Consider the following 18,931-nt stretch of genomic DNA (forward strand, 5'->3'; position numbering starts at 1 on the left):
AGGTTATCAAAATTAGGTCTATTTACTCTAGAAAAGAGAAGACTTAGGGGAGACTTAATATATATGTACAAGTATATCAGAGGGCAATACAGAGATCTCTCCAATGAACTGTTTGTACCAAGGACTGTGACAAGAACAAGGGGGCATTCTCTTCGTTTGGAGGAAAGACAATTTCTGCACCAGCATAGAAGAGGGTTCTTCACAGTAAGAGCAGTGAGGCTCTGGAATTCTCTTTCTGAGGAAATGGTGATGGCCAACTCACTGAATGAATTTAAGAAAGGAATGGATGCTTTTCTTGTGAGTAACAGTATAGAAGGTTACGAATAACAGAATATTATAGGTAGATGGTTGACCCAGCTTAGGGGAAGGAATTTTTTTCCCTATGGAGAAAATTGGCTTCTACTCTGTGGGTTTTTTGCCTTCCCCAGGATCAGCAATGCAGAGCAGCTGCACTAAAAATAGGCTGAACAAGATGGACATAAGGTCTTCCTTCAGCCTTCAAAACTATGTTACTATGTTACCACTGCCCCGGCCGGGAGCTTACTTTTCCTGCAGACACAGGAGTACACGGCGGAGCCCCGAGGAGCACTTTAAAATTTGCAGGTGACGTTCCACTGGTAATGACGTGCTAAAAGCTGACCGGAAATGAGGTAATTTCGGGAGGAGATTGTGACGGAACCATGGAGGCACTTCAGGGAATGCTTCAGATCCATCACCGTGTCCTCCTCTGACAGCTTAGACAGTGGGATCACCTTGAACTCGGGGATGTTGGCCATGTGAGCGGATCATGCTATCTCCTGCACCGGGAGGCTCAGGTGGACACTACAATGGGAGCTGGGCTGCTATAGCATCTTTATAGAATCTTTTTTTCTCTCTCTGTTTCTTTCTCTGTTCTTCCTTTCTCTCTCTCTGTTCTTTCTTACTCTCTGTTCTCTTTCTCTCTGTTCTGTCTTTCTTTCCTCTTTCTCTCTCTCTCTGTTCTTTCCTCTTTCTCTCTCTCTGTTCTTTCTTTCTTTCTCTCTGTTCTTTCTCTCTATCTGTTCTTTCTTTCTCTATAATGTAGCCCCCTTCATATGGTATAATACAGCCCCCAAAAGAATATAATGTAGCCCCTTCAGAATATAATGCAGCCCCCCCTCATAGGGCATTATGCTGCCCCCCTCATGGGGTATCATGCTGCCCTCCCTTATATGGGGTATCATGCTGCCCCCCATCATACGGGGTATTATGCTGCCCCCTCCTCATACGGGGTATATCATGCTGCCCCCTCATACGGGTATGATGCTGCCGCCCCCCCCATACGGAGTATCATAATCATGCAACTAGGACTCACTATATAAATAAAAAACTATACTTACCTCTCCTCCTCACTCCCACACTGATTTTGGCAGCGGCTCTGCTCTGATGTCAGGAGCTGTGCTGCAGTCAGACCGTCACACAGCGGGGACGCGATGAAGGGATGTCATCTCGCACCTGCTGTGTGTCAGAGGAAGAGGGTAATGATGGGAGAGGGAGCGTCATGTGACACTCTTCCATTATTGCGGTGCCCACAGGGGGCCGCGCTGACGCTGCGTCCCCCTGTCTTTCGGCCCCATGGGCTGGGATCTCCTGGGGGACGCGGGGGCCCTGGTCTGCTGGCCCTTATAGCGGGCAGTGTTAGACCCAGCCTACGGCAAACACTGCTCACTTAATATTCACTCCTCTCCATGCCCATGGGGGCATGGGGAAGCATGAATATTTATTTCACCTTAGCAGCGAGAACAGGCTTTGGCTTCCTGTCACCCGCTGCTGCTCTGCTGGCATCGGGGGCCCTCATAGCAGTTGCTGTTGTGCGGCTATTAGCGACACATCACTGGCTGGGGGCCCCTGGAACAGCCGGGGCCCTAAGCAGCTGGCCCTATATGCCAGCAGGTGTTAGTGCCTGTGCCCACCGGAGAATCCTCCGATTCTCCGGTGGCCCAATCCAACCCTGAATGTGGGCACTGTTTTCTAAGGCACTTGCCCCAGGCATTACTATATCCTATAGAGATGCTTTAGAATATAGAGGTCACACAGAGCCACACAATAGGTACTGTAATAGGGACACTTACAGCAACAGCGGCTCAGTATTGGGGTATCAGGTGCAGTAACAGGGACACATACGGCAGCAGCGGCTCAGTATTGGGATATCAGGTGCAGTAATAGGGACATATACAGCAGCAGTGGCTCAGCATTGGGGTATCAGCAGGATGAGTTTGTGCAGATGGAGAATAGTCCAATTGGTGACAGTGCTGAAAATATGAGAAGTGAAACGTGTCTTTGTTGTATTCTCTGCAGCCGAGTCCTGGCTGGAGGAGTCGTCATGTCGGTCTGGGCCAGATGGAAAAGACGAGAAAAGTGAACGACTCCATCAGAAAGAACATCAGCGGTAAGTCATTATCTGTAACTCTGCTGTAATCTATTATATGTTCTGTAGGACTGGTATTATTTACCACTGACCACATGGCGGTAAAATCAATACTTGTCTTTTTATATATAGATTGTTTTTGGCAACAGTGCAGTCATCTGCTGAGGTTCTCTGGTTAGGGGCCCACTCAGAAGTTTCGCCCCCCGAACAAAAACCCTAGCCACGCCTCTGCTGAGCCGGGTCCAGACCTGTTGAGGCTGCCTCCCATGTTGCCTGGGGGAAGGAAGGAGGGACAGGACCAACCTCTTGACTTGGATAGGAGGAGCGAGATAAAAACAAAAATGCACGCATCAGTGGGGTTTTTTGGTTCGGATGGACAGTGTGCAGGAGAGTGAGCAGCGTGCTCCTTCTCCTGAGCACTGGTGCTTCGACAGGCTGCAATTGCCAGCTCCTGTCGCCACCAGCGAGAATATAAGAGAGAGAGGTGCCGAGCACCCAGAGACTGTGAGTACTGCACATGTGTGGAGGAGAGAAAGCCAAGTACCAGACATCCCTTTGCGGCCTTCCCTAACAGTAAAGAATCCATAGTCTCACTGCTCAAACAGTAAAGAATCCATAATCTCACTGCTCTAACAGTAAAGAATCCACGTCTGTAATGATGACGATTATGTGCTATACTGAAATTATATGCGACTACAGGGATTTTGAGAAGGATGATGTTTGACAAGTGTATTATATTCACACCCACGTCTTTTTAGTGTGTTTTAGTGTATTATGATAGTTCCTTTCTATTTATTGTCTAAGTAATGTTCACCTTTCACCAACAAAGTGCACTGAACTTACGAGAACTCGTACAAAGGGCAGTGACTTTACACTAGAGGGCAGCCTAGAAGTCTTGCTGCATTTGCCGGTCACTACCACTTTATCTGGACATCTGACAATGCTATATCATCCAACACAATTGTACATATAGAACATAAAAAAGGATGTTAAATGCAAGACTGGTTATCATCATTAATTATTCCAAAAGCTTTATTGTTAAACTTGAGAGTTGTGGTGCTGCGTTCTGAACCCCTGTTCACAGAACGGAAGTCTAGAAAGTTTGTCCTGTCCCCGATGTCACAAGTCATGACGCCATATGCACAATGTGGCTTTTTCTACTACGTCAAAAAGTTTTCAAAAAAAGTTTTCAGGCAAGTGAAAAGGACAAATGTCGATTTTCTTCCCACAGTTCGATGCGCAGTGGTAATTTCCCAAGTGACGAAACAAGTCTCAGCTGACTGAGATCTGGTGTCACTAATTTCCACACAGGACTTCCTGCTACGAACACTAAAAGAACTCACCACGACATGTGACAGAGGTGGAATAAAGGAAAAAACAGCACAAGAGATCAATACAAATACTCCGTCCACCAGGAGATATAGGGGCGAAATCAGCGAAATACCAACATTTGTTTAGAAAAAAAGAAGCCACATTGAAACAGATGTAAAGACGGAATACGAGCAGAAAAGAGGAACTCGATTGTGAAACAGAACAGGCGAAAACCAACTTCAAAAGGTCTCTGCATGAACAGTGAGAACAAGGTACGTTGTGCTATTCCCGTCTCCTACAGATCCGTCCACCTCTTCATGCTTCAGATGTTATTTCACAAAATTATACAGTCCTGATGGACAACAACCTTGTGCTTTTTAACTGTAATGTGTTGCATGCATTTAATGATGGTGCTAAGTTTTGGTCATACAAATATAAGAAAAAATTAGATAGAGCTAAAAATATTAAACATTATTAAAAAATATAAAATTAGAATTTGTAATTCACAGTGATCAGTTAATAATCACTTGTCTGGCGTCTTATTGATGACTTTATTGAGCTTATTAGTTTACCAGCAATTTTTACAATTTTCAACAAAATGTCCAAAAAGCTATTTGGAGACAAATTTAGTTCTGAAGTGGCTTTGAGGGAATTTAATAAATTGACTCATTAAAAAATAGTTAAAACATTTGGTAAGAGTTTAGCTCTTTCACAGGAATTAGACCAAAGTGGATGTAAAATGTAAAAGATTTAATAGTTTTTAGAAATATCCTTTATTAAAGGAGTATTTTAGGGCCTCCTTTTTTAAGATGTTTTTTAGATTCCATATAGACACCTGCAAAAGAACCCCTTTGTGGACGCTAGACCTAAAAATGTTTCTTAGGCTGCAGAGAGCAGTGAGACCCAACAGCTGTTTTGGGGAATTTATTATAATTGGGCTGTGAAAATTAAGAATTACATTTTTTTTCAACCAAATTTTTTCATTCAAAATTTCACATTTTGAAATTTATTTGTAAGAAATATAGGAAAACCTTCCTTTATCTTATACTTTGTTACTCGAAGTGTGACAATAATTTATATGTGGTTGTAAATTGCTGAGCAGGTCTCATAAGGCAAAAAGCGATTTTCGGCTTTTGCAGCATCGCTTTTGCTGGAATGGTTTATTTACACCATGTGACATTTTCCCCTTAGTTCCTTAAAGGGAATCTGTCAGCAGGTTTTTGCTATATAATATGAGCACACCATGAGGTAGGGGTTAAAACGCAGAATTCAATGATGTGTCACTTATCAGGTTGTGTGCTGTTGTTTATTTACAGTGAAGGTTTTATCACACAGGACATTATCATTGCTTAGACTGGCTGGTGCACGCTCTTGCAAGTCTGACTTCGCCCCTTCCTGTGATAAGTAGCTTACTGTGAATAAACAATATACATAAAGAACTGAGTGTGGGCGGGATCAGAAGTGGTGTGGGCGGGGTCAGCTTTCTCAGCTCTGATGCATTGCTAGATCTAAGATTCAAGATCTCAGAACCGCTACACCCAATAAACTAAGTGACACATCGTCCGATTCAGGGTCACTGTCTTTACATTATGCTGCTCTCACATGATGTAGCAAAAACCTACTGACATTTTCCCTTTAAAGGGCACCTGACAGCTGACACATGGCTGATCCACAGGCAGCGTGTATTATGCACCGGTTGTATGAACTCAGCCAGGTATGTTTGACTCTGAAAAGTTGCGGCGTATCACAGAAAAACATACTTTAATAGTTGCTGGGAACTGAGCAGCGCTGTAGACTAGTCGGACAGGCCCTGGCGGCCTCTCCCCGCCTGCTGCCCTGGATTGACAGGTCTCTCCATACGTGTAAATCTCTGAGAAGTGATCCCATTTTGAAAATAAATGTCTCCTTAAATGTGTAAAGGAATTTATTACAGTTTGGTTGTGAGTATGAAAAATGACGTTGTTCACACCGGTCATGATGAGGAGATGAGCTGGAGTCAGACACTGCTGATTTGTGAAAAAGCGAACCTCTGTGTGCACCCTGCCACAAATCATACTCCCGTCCCTGCTGCAGTAACATTTGTGGTGTAGCAAAAGCACCCGTCATGATTTTGTGGCTTCCCCCGTCCCACCCCCGTCCCACCCACTTTGACAAAGCTGGGCAATAATGGAGTGAGAATGCTAAAAGTCGTGTACTTTTAAGGTAGCCACCAATTTAATCAAAATTATGTGGCTTTTGAAAGCTTTGATGAATCGGACCCAAAATGTTTCTTAATAATAAGTCATTCCCAATAACAAGTCATTTTAGCAAAGGGGTCATAGAAGACAAAACAGCCTATAATGGATAGTGGACATAGAAGAATACGATTTGCAATTTTTCATAGCTATGTTATTCCAGTGCCGTATATAATGTGCCCAGCTTGTTCTACCGTGTAATGGGGGTTGTCCACATTGACGTTTTCTTAACAAATGTGCAGGAAACATGATTTTATGGCACTAACTAGAAGTATTTCAAGGTCTACTCCTAACTCTCAGACTGCACAGATCTGTCCATATCATGGCCGCTGGTGGAGGAGTGGGTGACCAGACCTGTCCATCAATCTCTTCCAATCAAAAAACACAGCACACGGGAAAGCAATTGGAGGAGACTGGTGGATAATGGACGTATGTGGTCACGAGCTTCTCATCTACTGCCTTTTTGAGAATGATACAGGAAAGATATATATATCTTTGTACCGTGCTAGCCAGTAGATAGAAGAATATTTAGAATTGAGAGTCCTCAGTGGTTGATACCTTTTAATGGCTAACTGAAAAGATGGTAACAAATTGCAAGCTTTCGAGACTACGCAGGTCTCTTCATCAGGCTAGACTAATACAAAATACAAAACATTTTTGTATCCCTGGTCATAGCATGATGAACATTAAATTACTTGTATAAAAAGGTAACTTCAAGTTTTAGAGAGAGAGAAGAATCTCTGAGTGCAAATTTATGAAAACTTTCGACACATTCAGTGCAGGTATTAATGTGTCACATGGATTTATGTCTTTTTACATCAATTAAGAACCAGACCGGCAATAAAACCTTCACACTGCTTATCTATGAAGTGCTCCAATATTTATGCTTATCCCTCTCCCACAATGACTATTCCGCTTCACATCACTTGTCTTATCTATTGAGTTATTTATCTGCTGTCTTGTGTATAAATATGATTCTTCAGATTTTATATTAGTCTAGCCTGATGAAGAGACCTGCGTAGTCTCGAAAGCTTGCAATGTGTTACCATCTTTTCAGTTGGCTTTTAAAAGGTATCAACTACTGAGGACTCTCAATCCTGAATATTTTTTTGAGAATGGGCCTTCTCTCAGGAAGGCGGCACCAACAAGAGAGAAGAAAAGAACATGTGCTACTTATTTAATAGTACGTGCCGCAAAATCATATGCCCAACACATCTGGTACCAGAAATATAAAGTGGACAAAACCCTGTAATTGTATCATGTAATGTTGTGTTCCTTGGTTTTGTGCCAATTGTAAACTTCCATATCTCGGTTGTACTTGTCGCACAGGAAAGTTTAGAATTCTAGAGCACCCTAAATCATGTCACTTTTGTGGAAGATGCCGTAGTATGTCTGGACAATTAATAGATATGCATCAAGGTAGAATTAATGATTTCTGTGCCTACGGCATTGAATCAGTCAGCTAACATACACGCAGAGAGGATACCAGGAGGAGACTTTCAAAACACAAAGTGTTTTGGATTTTCCATCTCGATACCAAGTAGGTTAAAACATGACAAGGGAAATTATGTATCATTATTGACTTTGATTTCATTTGTGGTTTCGCTCTTCAATACTTTTACTATTACTTTTATTTTAATTGGTTCCTCGATGCTTTGAGTCAACTTTCTACTATCCAAAGCTTGAAGGCGTTGTCTACTACTCAAAAAACCCTTTTAGATATTATATTCCCCAGTGTAAAATAAAAATAGCACCATTGTCATTCCAGTGACATCACAATCAGGTCTCCCAGTTCTCACAAGACATTGTTCTACCACATGAGCCCTGCATCCAATCAGCGGTCCTTCACACTTCCTTCTGATGAACCTCAGACATCTCAAAGAAGTGTTAGAACTGCATCCCAACACTAGCCTCTGATTGGCTGCAGGGCTCACATAGCATAAAATGTCACGTGAGCACCGGGAGGTCTGACACTGACATTGCTGGAATGACGCGGGTGACGGAGGCGAATATATGAGTCAGCAGGAATATGGCACTCCTGGATAAGTCAATGCTCGAATAGGGTCCCAACCCAGATCCATAAAAAGAGAAAATCCGGCAAGGCACCACAAGCGATGGAAGTCGCATTACCTTACTGCGCTACTTTGCTCTCTCACCCACGGTGAAAGCTGCAAAAACAGAAAAAACCCATCCGAGAAATTGCTACAACATTAGGAGTGGCAAAATCTACAGTTTGGTACATCCTGAGAAAGAAAGAAAGCACTGGTGAACTGCAAAAAGACCTGGGCGCCCACGGAAGACAACAGTGGTGGATGATCGCAGAATAATCTCCATGGTGAAGAGAAACCCCTTCACAACAGCCAACCAAGTGAACAACACTCTCCAGGAGGTAGGTGCATCAATATCCAAATCTACCATAAAGAGAAGACTGCATGAAAGTAAATACAGAGGGTTCACTGCACGGTGCAAGCCACTCATGAGCATCAAGAATCAAAAGGCTAGACTGGACTTTGATAAAAAACATCTAAAAAAGCCAGCACAGTTCGGGAAGAACATTCTTTGGACAGATGAAACCAAGATCAACCTCTACCAGAATGATGGAAAGAGAAAAGTATGGCGAAGGCGTGGTACAGCTCATGATCCAAAGCATACCACATCATCTGTAAAACATGGCGGAGGCAGTGTGATGGCTTGGGCATGCATGGCTGCCAGTGGCACTGGCTCACTAGTGTTTATTGATGATGTGACACAAGACAGAAGCAGCCTAATGAATTCTGAGGTGTTCAGAGTCATACTGTGTGCTCAGATCCAGCCAACTGCAGCCAAACTGATTGTTCGTCGTTTCATGCTACAGATGGACAATGACCAAAAACATAAAGCCAAAGTAACCCAGGAGTTTATTAAAGCAAAGAAGTGGAATATTCTTGAATGGCCAAGTCAGTCACCTGATCTCAACAAAATTGAGCATGCATTTCACTTGTTAAAGACTAAACTTCAGACAGAAAGGCCCACAAACAAACAGCAACTGAAAACCACCGCAGTGAAGGCCTGGCAGAGCATCAAAAAGAAGGAAACACAGCGTCTGGTGATGTTCAAGACTTCAGGCAGTCATTGCCAACAAAGGGTTTTCAACCAAGTACTAGAAATGATCATTTTATTTACAATTATTTAATCTGTCCAATTACTTGCGGTCCCTTTAAAAACAGGGTGGCACACGTTAAGGAGCTGAAACTCCTAAACCCTTCATCCAATTTTAATGTGGACACCCTCAAATGAAAGCTGAAAGTCTGAACTTCAACTGCATCTGAATTGTTTTGTTTAAAATTCATTGTGGTAATGTCTAGAACCAAAATTAGAAAAATGTTGTCTTTGTCCAAATATATATGGACCTAACTGTATGTTTGAAAAAGGTCTATGTAAGACCGAAATGTCACACAGTTTGAACCACTGATTAAATTTCTCATCTGATTTCTTTTCATGGAGGTGAATGTTATTTTTGTCTTTCACTAGGACATATGGTATTTAAAAAGAAGTGTTCCAAGTAGTGAACAACCCCTTTAAGGAGTGAGAGAGCACTGTACACCTTTGTGACCTAATTTGGTGCTTTACAGATCATTGGCAGCATAATATAAGGTTGGGGTTACATGGCGTCTTTATCTGTAACACAAGTTTTGCGTCTAGGTTTGCGGCACGCTTCAGCTATGTTGCAGCATAATGCCGTGAATGGCAATTCAGACACAAAGAATCCGACATGTTGCAAATTGCCTGCTGTGGTCGCAGCACCTTGCGGGTTATAATCCAACTCTATTCACTTAGAATTACTCTGCAATATCACAGTAGTATACAGTGATCTTTTGTTGTGTCGCGGTCAAAGTCACCATCTAGCCCCAGCCTAAAAAAAAACATAATATGTTGCTCTGTTTTGGAACCTAGACCTGTCAATTATCAAGAGGATAACTTGCCCTCCGCAAACGCAGCTGAATCTCATTTATTGTATCATGAAAAAAAACCAATTCATTCTGGATTTCAAGCTTTCTACTTATCAATGGATTGAAACTTGCATTGTATTTTCTCAGTGGATCTATCATTAGATGATCACACAGGTCTTTATTATTCTGTGGATAACGAATGATGAAGTTTAGAAATCATACAGAGGAAAGAGGTGTGGATGACCAGAAAATATACGAATACATGGAGAAAAAAATGATATTTTATTAATGATTAATAACAGTGGTAATAACAAAGATAGCCATAAGATGTCACCACAGGGTAAATGTCAAATAGATACAACTATATGCAGGTAAAGACATGGAGTCAAAAATGAATGATGTTATGAAAAATAGCAGCAATAATGTGACAAATGGATGGCAAACAAAGTAGGTTAGATAATATTGTAAAGTAAATACTAGGTAAGATATAAGCCATACATGATATCACAAGCTGAGGTAGACATAAAGGGTATCAAGTTATTTACCTAAAGTGCCGTGCGGTGCCAGATGTCACTACATACGTTTCCATGTACAAGTCTTCTTCTTAGTTTATGTAAAACATGAACCAAGGTATTTGCTCCTCAGACCTTGTGGGGGCATCACAACCATGGACCAGACCTCAATCACAGGACAATGAAACTTTCACACTCCTTATCTATAAACTGTTCCAATATTTACAGTCACAACTGTTTATCCCTCTCCCATAGTGATAGTACTGCTTCAAGTCACTTGTCTTATCTGTTGCATTATTTTTGTGCACTGTTGTGTATAAATATGTGATTCTTCAGATTTTGTGTTATTCTACGCCTGATGAAGAGACGTGAGTAGTCTCGAAAGCTGCAATTTGTTACCATCGTCTCAGCCATTAAAAGGTATCAACTAGAGATGAGTGAATATGTTCGGAAAACGATCGCCAAACATAAATTCGGCACAAATATGGTACATTCGGATTCGTAATTGGTAACATGAGCATTTTTCTAAAAATCGGAAAAAGTCGGTAATATTCGGTAAAAGAATAAAAGTCGGCAATTCATGTGCCGCGTTCATTAAAATTACAGTGTGACAGGTTAGAATAGAATAGATAGAATAGATATGTACACATACATAGATGTTGTCATGATCTGAGTTTGATCTGACAGAGTTAATGTATATAGTGAATTTTTTTTTTCCTTGGCTGTGTGCCAAAGGGAGTTTTTCCCCTCGGTGGCCAATAGGGTCATTACACGTGGTGTCGTTTGGTCTAAGTTACCCCGGTGGTGGTTAGTGGTATTTCACTTTAGTTAAAGTGCACATGATTAATACAGGTGTGACGCTCTATAAAAGAGTTCAGGTGTGTTTAATTGTTGGTGATAGTTGTTCTTTTGCAACCAACCTTGGTAGAGGAAGGAGCTGGAGAGAGTTCTTTACATTGGTGTGGAAGGAGTCACAGAAGGGATTTCCTTGCTGCTCTGTCAGAGCTTGGTGGCAGCTATTCAGGTGGAAGGCTCCATCCGGTTGCTGGACTCTGTGCTGGAGCATTAGCACAGAGAGAGCTAAGTGTTTCTTTATCCCTGTAGTGAGGGACTAGATGCAGGGCGAGTCAGGGTTTCTAGGTTCCCGATCGGCACCTGGTGCGGAACCGGCATAGGGACTGTTGAGGAGTGCAAGGTCACTGGCTCAGGGGAGTGCAGGAGGTCTCCACGTCCCCATTCCCTAGTGCAGGGCCCACCACTGTAATTGTTCCCTGGTGTTTACCCTTATTATTTAAATTCACCAGCTGGAGGCGGGGTATCCAGTTTTACGTGTACTTCTTAAATTCGCCAGCTGGAAGTGGTGTATCCGGCTGCACGTCCCATTATTATTTAAATTCGCCTGGCTGGAGGCGGTGTATCCAGGGTCACATGTGCCATAAATTCGCCCTGCTGGAGGTGCTGTGTCCAGCCACACGTTGATCGTTAGAGATGTCAGTGACATATATATATTTGTACTGTAAAATCACAGCAGGAGTCGACAGGATAGAATAGATGGATTACATACAGTAAACACAAATAGAATAGATAGTTATACAGATGTCAGTGACATATACAATTAGTACCGTGTGTGCAGCTTACTGTACATGTATTTAATTAATAAAAGATTATTTTTCTGAAAAAAATGGCGTGGGCTCCCGCATAATTTTCATATCCTACAGAGGGAAAGCCGACAGCTGGGGCCGATTTTTATAGCCTGGGTTAGGGGGTAATACGCATGGAGCTTCCCAGGCTATTAATATCAGCTCACAGCTGTAGAATTAGCCTTTACTGGCTATTAAAATGGGAGACCCTAAAAAAATGACGTAGGGTCCCCCTATAATTATTAACCAGCAAAGGCTATGCAGACAGCTGCGGGCTGATATTAATAGCCTAGGAAGGGACCCCCTGCAGGCTAAAACTTCAGCTCTCAGCAGTCCCAGAAAAGGCGCATCTCTAAGATGTGCCAGTTCGGGCACTTAATCTCACTCTTCCCAATAACCCTTCCCGGTGGCAAGTGGGGTGATAGTTGGCGGAGGTTGATATCACCTTTGTATTGTCAGGTGACATCAATCCCCAAGGTTAGTAATGGAGAGACATCAATAAGATGCCCCCATTACTAACCCCATAATCACATTGAAAGAAAACACAGACACCCAGAAAAAAGTCTCCGAATTTCCAAGTAATGAATTTTGTATTTTTTTTCTGACATAGAAAAATGGTCAAAATGAAAAAAAAAACAGTGCTTTCAGACCTCAAATAATGCTAAGAAAACAAGTTCATAATTATTTAGAAACAACAATCCTAATGTTTTAACTCAGGAAAAGTTCTGTGGAATAACCATGATTTTTAAAAACAGCTTTCATGCGTCTTGGCATGCTTTCCACCAGTCTTTCACACTGCTTCTGGGGCAAAAATTTAAGCAGTTCTTTGTTTGATGGCTTGCATCTATCCATCATTCTCTTGACTACATTCCAGAGGTTTTCAATGGGGTTCAGGTCTGGAGAATGGGCTGCCCATGACAGGGTTTTGATATGGTGGTCTCTTAATTTTTGCCAGAGCTGTATATACAGTATATATTCTATGTACAAACCAGACAGGCCTAAATGCATCTGCACTAATACAGGGTGCAGCGGACCAAGTAAAATGGCAGCTGCACAGGTGCATAAATACCAAATGAAACAGCCAGCCTACAATTGGGATTGGCCGTGTGGTGCCCAGTGCCAACTAGAATGCATCCCATGTGAACAGAGGCCACAAGTTTGCAGAACCATTTGGGCCCAACTGCACCCTGAAAGAAATATAAAAAGTGCACAAAAACATATCAATATATGTAAGGTATTGGTTGATATTAAGGCCTTAATACGGAAGCTGGCAAACTGCGTCAAAGTTCCTTACACTTGCCAGTCCTACTCTAACATGAAAACAAAAAGCAAAAAGCACAAATATCCTGAAATATAAAGTAAAAAATAAACTGCAAATAATGCATAAAGGTAATAATAATAATAATAATGGTATTTAGTAAACATAATTTTGATCAAAATAATGTACAAGCCATTCTGTAATGCTGTAGATAAGCCCCCGATGAAACATGAAAAATAAGAAAAACACATTAGATTATACTCACCGGGGGGCGGGTGTGGTGGGTGTCGCGGTCCGGTCCGGCGCCTCCCATCTTTATACGATGATGTCCTCCTCCTTGCTTCTTCCTTGGCTCCTGCGCACGGGTACTTTTATCTGACCTGTAGAGTAAAGTACTGCAATGCACAGGCGCCGGGAAAGGTCAGAGAAGTCCGGCGCCTGCGCACTGCAGTACTCTGCTCTGCCCTCAACAGGGCTGATAAAGTATGCATGCGCAGGAGCCGAGGGAGAAGCAAGGAGGAGGACGTCATCGTATGAAGATGGGAGGCGCCGGATGGGAGAACGACACCCATCAGACCGGACCGAACGCCGGGGTGAGTATAATCTAACTCTTTTTTCTTATCTTTCAGGTTTCATCAGGGGGTTATCTCTACAGCATTACAGAATGCTGTAGATAAGCTCCTGATAGCGGTGGCTGCAGCTGATGGGCCAAAAATGGGGTGACAGATCCCCATTAAATTCCGCGCCAATATCGCTGATTGCGGCAAATCCGTGCGGCAGGAGATGACCCGCGGCAACCATCGGGAGATCAGCGGCTAGTGCCGCAGATCTCCTGACAGTAGCGGTGGCATGCGTTGTTCAAATTCTGCGCCAATTCACGACCAATCAGCGACGCGGGATTTCCGTTACAAACAGACAGACAGAATTAGATGATTATATAGTAGATTTGTATACTGCTCAAAAAAAATAAAGGGAACACATAAAAATGAAAATGTAACTCCAAGTCAGTCAAACTTATGTGAAATCAACACTGATTGTGATTCAATTTCTCCTGCTGTTGAGTAAATTTTTTTAAACAACAGTTAGAAATGATATGAAGGTCACTAACATCCATGTGTCTGTTCAGTAAGCGTGTCCAGGGTTCCCTTTATTTTTTTCAGCAGTGTATATATAGCCGCGCACACATACATGTACAGTTGTGGCCAAAAGTATTGACACCCCTGCAATTATGTCAGATAATACTCAGTTTCTTCCTGAAAATGATTGCAAACACAAATTCTTTGGTATAATTATCTTCATTTAATTTGTCTTAAATTAAAAAACACAAAAAGAATTGTCCTAAAGCCAAATTGGATATAATTCCACACCAAACATAAAAAAGAGGATGGACAAAAGTATTGGCACTGTTCGAAAAATCATGTGATGCTTCTCTAATTTGTGTAATTAACAGCACCTGTAACTTACCTGTGGCACCTAACAGGTGTTGGCAATAATTAAATCACACTTGCAGCCAGTTGACATGGATTAAAGTTGACTCAACCTCTGTCCTGTGTCCTTGTGTGTACCACATTGAGCATGGAGAAAAGAAAGAAGACCAAAGAACTGTCTGAGGACTTGAGAAACCAAATTGTGAGGAAGCATGAGCAATCTCAAGGCTACAAGTCCATCTCCAAAGACCTGAATGTTCCTGTGTCTACCGTGCGCAGTGTCATCAAGAAGTTTAAAGCCCATGGCACTGTGGCTATCCTCCCTAGATGTGGACGGAAAAGAAAAATTGACAAGAGATTTCAATGCAAGATTGTGTGGATGTTGGATAAAGAACCTCGACTAACATCCAAGCAAGTGTAGGGTCGGACAGGTTCGCAGGATGCAGTGACGAGACACTAGACGAATGGTGGTTTTCGAAATCACGTTTATATAACTCTAGCCGATGGGCTAGGCTGAACAAAACAAGGATAAAGAAACAACACCAACAGTCCACGCAGGGACTCAACAAACTTAACCAAATATAGTTTCACTTAGCCTTTCAGGGACTGCGGGGTTCAGTAGCGTGGCCGCGTTGAGGTCGCTGAGGCGGCTGTCCTGAGGAAAGTGATGTCGGTGAGGGCAACAGGCCCTGAAGAAAATAATACCATTGGGACGCAACAAGCCCTGAAGAAAACGAGGACGTTGGGGCGCAACAGGCCCTGAAGGAAACTGGGACGTTGGGGCGCAACAGGCCCTGAAGGTAACGCTGCCGCTGGGGCGCAACAGGCCCTGAGGGAAACACTGCCGCTGGGGCGCAACAGGCCCTGAAGGAAACGGGGACGTTGGGGCGCAACAGGCCCTGAAGGTAACGCTGCCGCTGGGGCGCAACAGGCCCTGAAGGATACGCTGCCGCTGGGGCGCAACAGGCCCTGAAGAAAATAATACCATTGGGACGCAACAAGCCCTGAAGAAAACGAGGACGTTGGGGCGCAACAGGCCCTGAAGGAAACTGGGACGTTGGGGCGCAACAGGCCCTGAAGGTAACGCTGCCGCTGGGGCGCAACAGGCCCTGAGGGAAACACTGCCGCTGGGGCGCAACAGGCCCTGAAGGAAACGGGGACGTTGGGGCGCAACAGGCCCTGAAGGTAACGCTGCCGCTGGGGCACAACAGGCCCTGAAGGATACGCTGCCGCTGGGGCGCAACAGGCCCTGAAGAAAACGCTGCCGCTGGGGCGCAACAGGCCCTGAAGAAAGCAGTGCCGTTGGGGCTCAACGGGACCTGAAGTAAATGATGGAGGTGGCGCGCGGTGATGACGCAGTTCCCCAGAAAGGCCTGTAGCCGTCCTTTACCAAGGAGTCTCTTCCTAAGCCAGGGTAGCGAGCCTTTTATCCCGCCTGTGACAATGTGGCGTATCTTGAGGCCGATGATGGCCGGGTAGGCGTGATGGGGGAAGGCAGGGGGGAAGGGCCCAGGTCTCTGAGGCCTGGTTACCAGTACTCACGGCCACAACCGGAGGTATAGTTCCTCTCCCTTCAAGGCGGGGGTTAGCGGGGATAATTCTCTCAGAACGAGAGCGGGGAGCAGTCTCTGGGCACAGTCTCTCACGTCTCTCCTGTTGGTCAATCGGTTGCTTTCTCCTCGCAGGCTCCTCCCGGTGCCCCTGCAAGTCACCCTGCCTCTTGCCTTCACTCCCTCTCTTCCCCAACTGCCACTTCAGCGCGTCCCCTGCTCCTTTTACCCTAGCCCCACCCCTTGTTGCCCTGACAACCTCAGTCGCATGTCTCCCTTTGTAATCCCCCTGTTGTGCTTCCTTCAATAACTCTGATGGCGGTCCCCTTGGTTCCGGCCCAAACACTATATGGGGGTCCTCCTCCCCACATTCCCCCACCCTGTAAGCTCGCCAGTCCTCGGGCGAGGGAGTTAGTCTATTAAGATTGGCCTGTAAAGGTGTTAATATTCGTTGCCATACGAACTGATCTTGTTCATACCGTTCGGAGGGTTTGCCGGCTGTTGACCGCTCGGAGCGTCTAAGTTCGACTGGGGTGGAATCTTCTGGGGTGGAATCTTCTGGGGTGGTGGACGTCGGTGGGCTGCATGAGGCTGGTGGGTTAATTGTGTCAACTGGCTCATTATTGGGTGGAGGGCCCTTGGGAACTGGAGGGAAATCCTCATCTTCCGAGTCCCAGCATATGGACTCCGGTTCGGATGTCTTCGGGGCAGGTTCCAGTTGCTTCGGGTCGGTGGAAATACACGGGCATAACATATTACGATGCACAATGTGGGTGGGCAGTGTTTCATCCTGCTCGGGCCATATTTCATACACAGGTCCTTCTGGATGGATACGGCGTAGTACCCGATAAGGACTCTCTTCCCAACGTGACTCCAGTTTATTCTGGGGGCGTTGATCTAGTACAAGCACACGGTCCCCGTTTTGGAGATGGGGAGGGGAGGTTATATTCTTCCCTGGGTGTTCCCAGTCTTGAAGTTTCGTATGTACAATTCGGTGAAGAGTTTGCAGCCTGTGGCGATGATTTCGGACCCAAGACGACACTCCGGTCCAGGGCTGAGGCTCTTCGGGGTCCAACTCTACCTCCGTGATCCCTTTACCCTCTCGTCCGAACAGCAGGAAATAAGGAGTATAGCCCGTAACTCGATGTACCCGATTATTATAAACCCATACTAATTCAGAAACATATTCAGGCCAACGAGCTTTCTTGTCACTCTCCAGAGTGCGTAGCATTTGAATCAATGTCCGATTAAATCGCTCACAAGCCCCATTCCCTTGCGGGTGATATGGTGTGGTCCGGGATTTATCAATCCCATAAAGATGATGTAGTTCCTCCATAACTTTCCCCAAAAAACATGCTCCCTGGTCGGAATGTATACGTTGAGGACAGCCGTACACTTGTATAAAGTTTCTGCAAATTGCGGAGGCGGCTGACTCCGCGGTCTGGTCTCGAGTAGGGGTGACCACAGCGATCTTGGTGAAATGATCCACCATGACGAGGCAGTGTTCGTATCCCTGGAATGCGGGACCAATGTGCAGATAATCCACCGTCAGGAGCTCAAAGGGCGCTGAAGTCACAATCGTCTGTGTTGCGGCCCTCTGAGCAGGCGGTTTGGCCAATTCACATAAGCGGCAGGTACGGCAAACTTCTTCCACAACAGCCGACAAGCGTGGGTGATAAACTTTCTGTTGTAACCATTGTAAAGTCTTTTTGACTCCAAAGTGGGCCCCTTTTTCGTGAGCCTCTTGAGCCAGCTCGTGTAGTTGAGCTCCGGGTGTAACCACCTGCCAAACAGTCGTTGAGGTTGTTTGCAAAGTGATTTTACGGTACAGTAGTCCCTTTCGGATAATCAGTCTCTCCCATTGTCGCAGCATCAGCGACAGGTCTTGGGACAAAGTTTGTCGTTGAGTATCAGTGGGTAATTGACCAGCGGCGACCCATGTCCGGAGAAGTCCAACTTCTTCATCTTCTTGTTGCTGTTGTATCCACTTATCCCGAGATTGTTCCAGGATGCCCCTGTGGGCCTCTGGAGAAGATACTTTTGCATCAACATTGGTGAGCACGGCAGCGGTAAGAGTGAACGGTATTTCCTCTCCTTCTAATTCTTCATCTCGATTCTGCCCGGGAGTTGTATGTCGAATCCTGGAGAGAGCATCTGAATGAACATTCTCGGCCCCTCTTTTGTAAATAATCTTGTAAATGTACTTCGCCATTCGGGCCACCCATCGCTGCTCCAAAGCCCCCAACTTGGCGTTTTCCAAATGAGCCAGTGGGTTGTTGTCAGTTCGCACTACCACCTCGGAGCCCGCTAGGTACTCTGCGAATCTCTCCGTCATAGCCCACACCACTGCGAGGAGCTCGAGCTTAAAAGAGCTGTAATTGTCAGGGTTACGCTCGGAGTCATGGAGTGAACGGCTTCCATAAGCGATCACCCTCTCCCGGCCATCCTGAACCTGTGACAACACAGCCCCTAGCCCATGAAGACTCCCGTCAGTGTGCAGGATGAACGGCTGAGAAAAATCCGCATAAGCCAACACTGGGGCATCCGAGAGTGCAGCCTTGAGATCTCGGAAGGCCTCTTCCTGAGGGTGTTGCCACTGGATTTTTCGCCCATTGGCCCCAGCGGGAGCCCCCTTCAGCAGGTCATGCAGGGCTCGAGCTCGACGTGCAAAATTCTTTACGAAA

General features: G+C 44.7%; 1 protein-coding gene across 3 annotated transcripts in view; it reads left to right on the top strand.

The window, feature by feature from the left end:
• The first annotated feature begins 3,682 nt into the window (after positions 1-3,682).
• The window catches only part of LOC141087507 (uncharacterized), an 86,790-nt gene continuing 71,541 nt past the window's right edge, over positions 3,683-18,931 (top strand). For all 3 annotated transcript variants that reach the window (XM_073573050.1, XM_073573051.1, XM_073573052.1), the window contains exon 1: positions 3,683-3,969. In XM_073573050.1, the coding sequence (XP_073429151.1) occupies positions 3,952-3,969 (18 nt within the window). In that variant the 5' untranslated portion in view covers positions 3,683-3,951. The remainder of the gene's footprint in view (positions 3,970-18,931) is intronic.

This window comes from Dendrobates tinctorius, unplaced genomic scaffold (genome assembly GCF_039654945.1).
Source record: "Dendrobates tinctorius isolate UK_male_01 unplaced genomic scaffold, ASM3965494v1 ptg000034l, whole genome shotgun sequence".
In the NCBI taxonomy this organism is placed as follows: domain Eukaryota; kingdom Metazoa; phylum Chordata; class Amphibia; order Anura; family Dendrobatidae; genus Dendrobates; species Dendrobates tinctorius.